This window comes from Dacryopinax primogenitus (genome assembly GCF_000292625.1).
Source record: "Dacryopinax primogenitus strain DJM-731 SS1 chromosome Unknown DACRYscaffold_24, whole genome shotgun sequence".
In the NCBI taxonomy this organism is placed as follows: Eukaryota; Fungi; Basidiomycota; class Dacrymycetes; order Dacrymycetales; family Dacrymycetaceae; genus Dacryopinax; species Dacryopinax primogenitus.
The window spans coordinates 581,816-591,348 of NW_024467221.1; the positions used below are offsets into that span (position 1 = coordinate 581,816).

Below are 9,533 nucleotides of genomic sequence, written 5' to 3' on the forward strand. Positions count from 1 at the left end.
CTTGGCACTCTTAGGTGAGCAGACTTAGTCAGCCTGTGCTGCCCTAACACCCCCCCAGCAAGAAGAATGGAGAGGCTTTTAGTTGCAAAGTCTTCTCCTCTTATGCATGGCCTGACTTTGACACATACTTGAGGAAGAAGTGGATGGAAAAGCATGTTGCTAAGAAACTCTGCCAAAATGTGTTCAATATGGAAGCATGCTGGGAACATTCAGAGTGGCTATTCCCCTTCCACATGGTGAATCACTGGGTTCTGGGGCATGTGGACTTTGTTGAATGCTGCATCATTACATATGACTCACTGTGTCACCATTGGAGGTTGGCTGTTATGGTGCATCCTCATGTTTATCTCACATAGCCAGTACTGATTAGACATGCAGATGATAAAGCATAGGGTGACGGAAATCGCTGAGGAATCTTCCCAGGACTGGCCTGGGTGCTTATGGGTAGGCTGGGAAGCACATGCAGCCTTGGTATGTGTGTTCACCCCCCCAGGGCAGAGAATGTTGTTAAATATGATCTAGGTCCCAGAACAACAGAATGGCCATGATTGTGGGTTGTGGGTGCTAGCCCAGATTGGCAGTCATGTGGGGTGTTGACCAGACATCCATGACTGATGCAGAGATGCCACAGTTCTGTTGCTGGTTACATGACAACATGGAGAGTTTGCCATATGCACCAGTAGCACCACATGCGCCAGCAAAAGAGGAGAGCGCACCCTTGGACTTGAACAAGACCATGTTAGAGTTGGTGGACTTGGACAAGGCCATGCATCTCAATTAGGTAGTCATATATACATTACTTACAATTACACTTCTTGCTCTAGAGAAGTGGAACACTTTTTTCTGGTACATACTATATTTTGTAGTATTAGGAATCTGTACGCTCAGTACCCTCTGCTCTCTCGGCATGACTTTCAGTGCTTGAAGCACCTGTACTGAATAATAGGAGTTCAGGCCCTCTTGCTGACCCATAACCTAAGGGACGGAAGTGTGACATTCCAGCATTTGAGGGCCTGGTTGACCCTACCTCTTGCGAGCCCAGTGAAGGACTCGGCAGCTCATGAAGCATTTGGCACAGCACGTTGCTGCTACAAACCAAGGCGCTACAACCCACGGTACTACAAAGCAAAGTGGTGGGAAGGAATGATTTTAGACGAGGCCAACTTGTACAATCTATGATGTATATGGATGGAAGGATGAAATTATTAGAAATAAGGAGAGTGGCGGTGATATGAATACGATCAATTGAAGAGTCCCCTTGTTGCCAACATTTGAAGGTATTGATCTTATTTACTCTACATTTACCATGCCTCCTCATCTCTCTTCTACACCACCACCATCTAACAATTCTCCAATTCTGTCTCTTCCACCAGAAATACTCACTCAAATATCACTCGCTTCAATCCCTCTCTCAGGTCCACCCACACCCGCACGCGCCCTCGGACTCACTTGCAGAGCATTCCATGCTTCACTGGGTTATCGCACAAACGCACCCTTGTACGCTGCAATCTTTCCACTCCAATTTGACTCTCTCGCTCCCAAGCGCAGAGGTGCAGACTTCCACCCAGAGAGTGTAGGCCATGAGCTACGGAATCGCTGGTCCGTTCTAGCAAGCATCAGGCGAGCAGTGCGTTCCCACACACTCCAAGAATCCCCAGAACGAGAACTATGGGTCGCACTCACCCTCTTGATGGAAGACGACGGGCTGAACGCATGCCAACTCGCGTGGGCAGGGCTGGATGAGTATATCCAGCTCTTTTGGCAAGAGAGGATATTGAGGCCGAGTATGGACATGAGCTTGCCAGAGGAGACAGAGGAGCGTGCACTTGGGTTCTGGGTACTCTGGCTTACCTGTGAAGAAGGTGCGTTCCTCCCCTGCCCGCTTGCTCGACTTACACCGTACAGGGATACTCGAACGAGAAGCAGCGCTCACCCAGCAGGCGGCGCTATACGCACTCAGACCGTACGCTTTTGCAGCACACAAATACGACATCTTCTCAGCGCCGTGGTATGAACCTGTGATGCCTCTGCTCCCATCACCTTCCTCCTCCCCTTCCGCATCTTCCCCTTCTGCCTCGACTAGTAACGAGCCCGCACCGGCAGGATCAGAACCGAGAACCAAAATTCCGTATTTCGGTCACTTGCTCCCCGTCTCTCCGCCCCCAGCAGGCCTAGCAGCAATTATGCTCTTCTCCCTTCGTACCTCCCTCTCTCCCCCAGACGCCGCCCCTATGCCCCTCGCTATGCCCCTCGCCCCTGTCGCACAGCCAATGCACCACACCGCAACCCCCACAGCGGCGAACACCGCTCACGGAGCGGGGCAGCTCGAGGTCGTCCGCCCGCCATATGCGAGAGAGCTGAGCGAGGACAGGGGTAGCCATGTTTGGGACTCGGACTGGGGGAGGATCACCGGCTGTTGGGATCTTCTCGCTGGGCTTGGACTGGGCAGGGAGACACATGTGGATGGGGTTTGGGAGGGAAAGTTCACCGTGAGCGCGACTCTTCCTGCAAGGTCATGGGGCAGGGGCTGACGGGCACAGTTCTTTGACTTTGATTCATACCGGGATATGCTTACTGGCTCCACACGCTCAGTGTACGAAGGCGCGTTCGCCTCCCAGCCCCAGGTCTGGCGGCTCCTCACTCGTCTCTCACCCATCCCCGAGTCCCGTCGTCGACAAGTGCTCGCAGAGCGACGTGAGCGCGGAGCAGGAGATGGCGAGATGACAGGTATGGATAGCGTGCTGGATGGAGAGTGGAGGTGGGAGGAAGAGGAGAGAGTCCTCGAGGGCGAGGGACATAGTGCCTGGGGAGAGTTTAGGCTTGTCGGATCTGTCAGGGGATGGGATGGGCTGGTCAGCTTGAGGAAGGAGTATACGGTCAGTCAGGTGTCCTTTGTGCTCGTGGTTTACGCATTTGCAGATCGTTCATTTTTGTCCTTTCCTGCTTTTCTACCCCTGTTCCTATCTCTTTTTTGCTTTCCTTCTCCGCAGGCTACGATGTTAACTTCACACAGCCTGTAGCGCGCGGCACCTGGCTCTACCGCGGTTACCTCATAGGCGAGAGGTACCTCGTCGGCAGGTGGAGGGATACCTTCACGGAGAAGACGCAGGATGGGTATGAGGGCATCTTCGCCCTTGCGAGGAGGGAGTAGGCGACTCTGCGGATGGCAAGCCTATGAGACTGTGGCAGGTGTGGGGAGAGTGCAAGATTCCGTAGTGGGGAGAGGTGACAGCATTTTATGAGGGAAGTTGCATGGGGTGGCATACGATCTCCTCCGAGTGCGAGTTCCTGTTCGGATGTACGATATGAACTATGCAACAACCGTCTTTGTTCTCTTCATTCGGGACGGAAGTGCTCGTTCTCCTCTGATCTCTCCTCTCTCGGCCAAACCTGTTTGTCTGCTGTGTAGCATCGAGCTGAGCTGAGCATGAGCATTGAGAGCTAACAGTTCCACACGGTGACGTGTGAGGACGTCTGCTTGACCCAAGGGAATATTCAGTCGATCTTTGATAGATGATGGTACAAAGGATTAGGCATATTACAACATTGATGCGTTAGCATACAGTGGGTGGAGACACAAATGGCTAAATCGTGAGCCATTCTTGATAGAGAACATGAGAAACGTCCGCCGCACCCGTCGTTGCGTAAATAAGTGAAAGATTGTACGCAGCTTCCTTAACAGGCGCCTGAGGCGGGATCCTTTGGCCAGAATGCATGCGAGCACGAGCAATGTCCAGCACGCGACGATAATGCTTCGTGGCTAAATGCAGCACTCCAATCTGGTGGAAATACCGCCCGAAATTATACTCGATCTCCTCTCCGTAAGTATTTGATGACGCCCGGAGAGTCTTGTACCGAGTGAGAAATGCGAGTCCTTGAACAATCTGGTGGTGTCGATTATCGGACTGTCGCTGCATGGATCGACCAAGATATGCCACAGCAAGGCAGAGGCAAAGCAGAGGGTCATGCGGATCGAGCTCGTACGCGTGCAAAAAGAAGACTAGGAAGTCAGCACAAGAATGTTCCCCCGAGCGCTGATTACGTACACAGTGCCGTTTGATAGCTTCTAACTGCCATCAGAATTTGGCCATACAGTCCAATCAAAAATGGGTTTTCTTTCGTTGGCAGGTCCACTTGTCGATATTCGTGCTTCCCAGTCAAGTTCGGTGCAGAGCTCCCGAGAGTGGGAAGTGCCTCTTCTTCTTCCTCAGAGGCGCCATCGTCCACATCGATGTCCCCTTTGTCGATTGCCTGCTTAGACCTCCTCAAAACCCATCGTCCCCGGGACGTGTGCAGCCGCTCGCCCTTGGCGGCAGCCTGTCCGATCTTGAGTTCTCGCACAAGGAACTTGCTTAGCTTCGGTTCAGTGAATGTAATGTATGCATCAATGTTCGTCCCTAGCACAGCAATGAAAAGTCGAACAGCGTCATTGTTGAACTGGTTTTGAAAAATAATCTTTCTTGTCTGTTCTTTGAAAGTTTGGAGATTGCCAGTGAAGACAGCTCCAGCTGACACGGCTTTGAGACTCGCATCGAAGGAAGATTAGAGACGCATACCTAATATAGCTACATTGAACGTATCACGATACTTCGGTGTATTGAATATGTTGGAGAAGCTCGTATGGCGCAAGATGTTTTCAGCTTCGAGATATTCACCTCGTCTCATCAAGCGGAAGCAATACTAAGCAGATAAATATGCAAGACAATCCCGTGTAGAAGAAAAGGGACTCATACCGTTAGAAAGAGAAGAGCCCATTCGTCAAATCCAATTCCTCGGAAACGGGTGGAATACTCTTCGGGAAAGGGTGTCGTCCGCGCCTCGTCCTCTGGCATGGGCATGGGAGTGATGCCAGTCACCATAGGAATAACACTCACGCATTGAATCTCGCAGTCTACTGGAAATGTCGGCCATAAATTGGTCGATGTCGACGCCCTTTTGACGTGCCTCTCGCATAATCACGTTCGTTCGACTGAAGAAACCAGTGTACTTGCGGTTCTGCGGCCGCATCAGCACACCAAGTAGGGTACTTAATTGGGTACATACTGGGTTCGACGGGAAGAGCATTCGAGTTTGGCGGAAAATGTCAATCAAGCGGCGGGCCTGGAACATCCATTCTTCGAGAGCCAGGGGATCACCCCGCTCCGCAGCTTCCTCGAAACTTTGAAGCCTCTCATAGATCGCCAGGGCCACCTCGGTTCTCTGCTCTTCCAGTGCGACACTCTCTTCCAACGTTGCAGGACCTTTCGTAATCGCTGTCTTTTCAATGTCTTTGAAAACGGGGGCTTCTGTGCTTGCCGTGCGCGGCTCTTCTTCCCCTTCATTGACATGTTGCTGGCGGGATTCTTTGACTGAAGATCTTGAACGAGACATATCAAATAAATTCGCACGGCTCACTTTCTAGTACCATGTCATAGGCCCTTTCAAGCTGGCCATTCGCTTCCAAGAGCTCCACGAGGTCCAGCTTCGCTTCCATACTGTCGGGCGCTGCCTCGAGAACTAACGGTCACACGTCAGGCTGTTCTAAAGACCAGGGACCTCGATGCCTACCTTGCTCCAGGACTGCAATCGCGTCCTTCAGTCTTCCGAGATTGCGCAGACACCGTCCAATCTGCGTCAAGAGGTGACGACTAACAAGCTATAAGGATAGTGATTAGCGTTAGCGACGTCGAGCAACGATTACGACCGACGTACCTCTGAGGAACCGTGAACATCGTCGTATGCTCCATACGCCTCCTCCCAAAGACCGCGTTCGAAGTAGACATCACCAATTTCCATCATGTACTCATTGAACTCTGGATGAAGCTCACGATCCAATGCACGTAAAACGTCCACATGAATCTAGGGACAATCAGCATAATCCAGAAGTCAGGACGAATCATTCACCTCAGCTTCTGCATCATTCCCACCTTTTAATCGGGCGATCGCGAGCCGATGGCGTAGCTCGAAAGGCAGTGGATGATATCCCGGCGGCTGATCTTCCTCCTGACCTTCCACGGCCTCCCGCGTGAACCCCGGAGGATCAAACTCTCGATCGTCCTCGATCAAGTCCCAGAACGATTCATTCGAGCGATTTTGCAGCCATCGTGCACCGGATTTCACCGTCTGAATCGCACCCTCAAGATTGCCGACACTGATTTGGAGATCGGCAAGGATAGATAACGAAGGGATGCCAAATAACTCCTCATTGGGCGGAAACTTGCGAAAGAAATCGAATGCAGATTGATAGAGAAACAGGGCTCTTGACAAGTTGCTAGACTCGAGACAAACCTGGTAGATTTGAAATAGTACGTTCGGATTATGCGGGTTCAGCTGAAGAAGGTTCTCGAACCCTTTGAGGGCCTGAGATGTGGGGTGAGAAACCGTATTCTCACAACGAGGAATGCCTCACTTGGTCTAACTCGCCCATGGCCTTGAGTAGATATGCGCGATCCCATATCGCGTCTTCGTGGTGGGGGTTAATCTGAAGCAACTTGCGATAGCAATACAAAGCCTGGCGGGGGAGGTCTAAGGCTCTATCGAAGAGTAAGCGGTTTGGTTTTCGTGAGACGAGTGACCCACAGAGATTCAGCCGCCAGGTCCTTCCAAATCCCAGACTCTGCGGTCATGTGTGCTCGCATGATACGAAACTTGAGGGCAGCATCGACATCACCCAGCTCAGCAAACACGCCTGCGAGAACGCTCCAACCCTCAATAGCTCTCGGCTCAATACGGACAGCTTCACGGGCGATACGGATCGCCTCTTGTGGATTCTGGTCGACAAACGCGGTTTGGGCGCTGGTGAGCAGAGCACGCACTTCCTCAGAGTACTGTGCACGCGCTCGCTGATTGATCACGTCAGATGACAGTATTGAGGGTAATTTGGTGTGCATACTCGTTTGCCCTTTCGTCTACGCCTGCCTATCCTAGCAGCAGCGCGCAAGGTTTCGCGCAGGTCCATGTCCTGTTCCGTCATAGTGAAATCTTTGCGTGTGACGCTGTGGCCAACGTCGTCCGCGGCGTTCATCTGATCCACCAGCACTCTGTTGTGTGTCAGTATCAGCCAGCCTTATTGACGTAGTTGGGCGTACATAAAATCGTCTTGGAACGCGTCTTCAACATCGTCCAGCGAGTAGGTCTGATCAAGCAGCTGGGGATCGATCATCATCTCATCATCCTCTCCATCTGTTGATCCGTCCACAGCTTCTTTTCCTAGTTCCTCGCCTTCTCCATAGTCAGAGCCGCCTGTAAACCGTGTCAGAATTTGGGTTGAACGATCGATGACATGTTACTCACCGGCGGAGATTTCGCTTTCCTGTCCATCCTCCTCGTCCATCTCAGGGAATAAGTCGACTACTTGTTCCCAGCTGAGCGCGCCATCGTTATAGCGTTCTGCAGGTTTTGACTGTCGCCTTGAGCTTCGTGATGTCGGTGTTCCGGACATGAGGTTGGCTCAGTGAAAAGAGACTTGCTCAAGTCAGGAAGTTAAGAAGTGTCGTGGTAGCATTTATAGAAAGTTAGAGAGTAACCCTGCAGATCCCCTAGCTCGTGAGAGTAGGTGGGTGGCAGGGGTCCCACCAGTCCAACAACCCAGCACCTAACCCAAGTAACCCTAACCTGAATATTCGGGGCCTCTATCAGGCATGTTCTACCTTTCACGCAATACCAGCTGCATATCTCCCATTCCATGCCGCGGCTCGCCATAGTAGTGTACGACTATGGTGGGTATGTCCTTCTATACCTTCCCTTCTTATTTCAGAATAAGGAGGGGAGGGAGGACTTTGTCGTCTGGCGAGAAATAGACGAGGCGGCGGATAAATAGAGCCGTTCCTTCCTCGGGTCGCCCTTTCTCACGAGATCCTTAGCTGCCATCATCTTAGTGAAGAGAAAGAGCTGTAGGATATGATGCACGTAAGGGAGATCCTCCAGAGCGTCCGAGTGTGAACAGCCACTATAGGAGAGCATAGATGATTACCTCGTTGGCATGCTGCTCATGCTCATCGTTGGTGTCGAGCTCGTGTCAGCAGCTGTACTTAAACCTGATATCTCTATGAGTCGCCGCTTCTGTGCTGCCATTGGGCTGTAAGGCATGGCTGCATGACCAGCTGAGGCCAAATCTACACCAAACCGGACCCTCATCACGTACCCTTCTCCCATACACTCCCGCACACAGGTGTGCCTTACACATCTGTCATTCTGCACAGCAAACGTACGATGGCTAATCCCATGAACCACTCTTTCTCTCTACCCCTCCCCTGCTCAATCGTGCCACTGGCTCGTGTGCCCGCGTGCCTACCCGTGTGGAGGAGGGTGTGCTCGGGGTGCTTGACGCCCGACCAACCATACACCCTGATGAGGGTTGACAGGAGCCTTAGTACTAGTGCTTGACCGCTGCGCCAGAGCTTCCGTGGGTACAGGCATCAACAATTTACCGGGTGTTGTCTGATGATAGCTGACAAGAGCCCGAGTCCTTGAGTGCTGCGCCGAAGCTTCCACGAACTGCGCCTTCGCAGTCGCAACCGCTTGGGCCACAGCTGTGGAAGGAATTTCCGTTGTCGCATGGCGCGCAGTGGTCTGAACGAGACGCTCTTCGGCCGCTTGTAACGCTGCCGTATTTGCTTTGTGCTTCTGCAAGTCGTTTTGGTAGTCCCCCAGTTCCGGCGATTTTCTATCTGGGTGGTTCAGGTGTTGCCATTCAACGTTGTTGGCGAGAGTGTTGGTATGTATGTCCCAAAAGTGGTGTAGCTTCCTCCACTCTTCCTCGTTAGCATTTTGGGGGAGGCCGTGTGGGTATTCTTCAAGGATCATGTTCCGTACTTGCTGCTGCACGCGATTCGCTTCGGTCCTTGCGTGTTCTGTCCAGGCAGCGTGAGCAGCTTCGTCCGCCTCTTTGACAGTGGCACGCCCCCTGCAGCGACCGGTCGAAAGATTAGTTCCATGGATAATGCACATGGAAAGACTTCTTACTTACCACAGAGAACCTTCCTCGGTGAGTGATACATCCATGTATGTTGCGAGAGGGAGAGCAATGACCGAGGTCGCAAAGAGGGTAATAAGGACCACGCAATGAGTTTGCATGATGTGAAAATATTCGCAGCCGGGTGATGACCAGGATCGATGTTTGCGGGAAGAAGAGAGGGCGTCTGAACGGTCTCGGTTGTGATTGTAGTATCAATGAAATGGGGTAGAGAAGCGAGTAACTTGATGTCTTGTGACCAGCACAAGAGAAAACACTGGAAAGAAGAGAGGGCGTCTGAACGGTCTCGGTTGTGATTGTAGTATCAATGAAATGGGGTAGAGAAGCGAGTAACTTGATGTCTTGTGACCAGCACAAGAGAAAACACTGGAAAGAAGAGAGGGCGTCTGAACGGTCTCGGTTGTGATTGTAGTATCAATGAAATGGGGTAGAGAAGGGAGTAACTTGATGTCTTGTGACCAGCACAAGAGAAAACACTGGAAAGAAGAGAGGGCGTCTGAACGGTCTCGGTTGGGATTGTAGTATCAATGAAATGGGATACTAAGGGAAGCGAGTAAGATGCCTTGTACAAGAGAAAAAC

The 9,533-nt window shown here is 51.8% G+C and overlaps 3 protein-coding genes across 3 annotated transcripts in view; 1 reads left to right on the forward strand and 2 right to left on the reverse strand.

Annotated features, from left to right (window-relative positions):
* Positions 1-1,306: 1,306 nt before the first annotated feature.
* Positions 1,307-3,151, forward strand: DACRYDRAFT_18934 (uncharacterized protein; the record flags this gene model as incomplete). The annotated part of the gene is made up of 4 exons (XM_040771410.1): positions 1,307-1,862; positions 1,906-2,489; positions 2,541-2,876; positions 3,014-3,151. The coding sequence occupies 4 exons, from the start codon at positions 1,307-1,309 to the stop codon at positions 3,149-3,151; spliced, it is 1,614 nt and encodes a 537-aa protein (XP_040624134.1).
* Positions 3,152-3,490: 339 nt separating this feature from the next.
* DACRYDRAFT_102595 (TPR-like protein) lies at positions 3,491-7,420 on the reverse strand (the record flags this gene model as incomplete). Its single annotated transcript, XM_040767646.1, has 15 exons — positions 3,491-4,000; positions 4,047-4,508; positions 4,557-4,680; positions 4,734-4,825; positions 4,875-4,995; positions 5,044-5,348; positions 5,395-5,496; positions 5,548-5,635; positions 5,692-5,838; positions 5,884-6,339; positions 6,389-6,512; positions 6,559-6,821; positions 6,872-7,019; positions 7,068-7,221; positions 7,273-7,420. 15 exons carry the CDS (start codon positions 7,418-7,420, stop codon positions 3,585-3,587), a joined length of 3,150 nt encoding a protein of 1,049 aa, XP_040624135.1. The 3' UTR covers positions 3,491-3,584.
* Positions 7,421-8,132: 712 nt separating this feature from the next.
* Positions 8,133-9,533, reverse strand: part of DACRYDRAFT_25322 (uncharacterized protein) — a 1,895-nt gene continuing 494 nt past the window's right edge. The window contains exons 2-3 of the mRNA XM_040774117.1: positions 8,948-9,265; positions 8,133-8,884 (exon numbers count right to left, since the gene is read on the reverse strand). Of these exons, the coding sequence (XP_040624136.1) occupies positions 8,269-8,884; positions 8,948-9,054 (723 nt within the window). The 5' untranslated portion in view covers positions 9,055-9,265 and the 3' untranslated portion in view covers positions 8,133-8,268. The remainder of the gene's footprint in view (positions 8,885-8,947; positions 9,266-9,533) is intronic.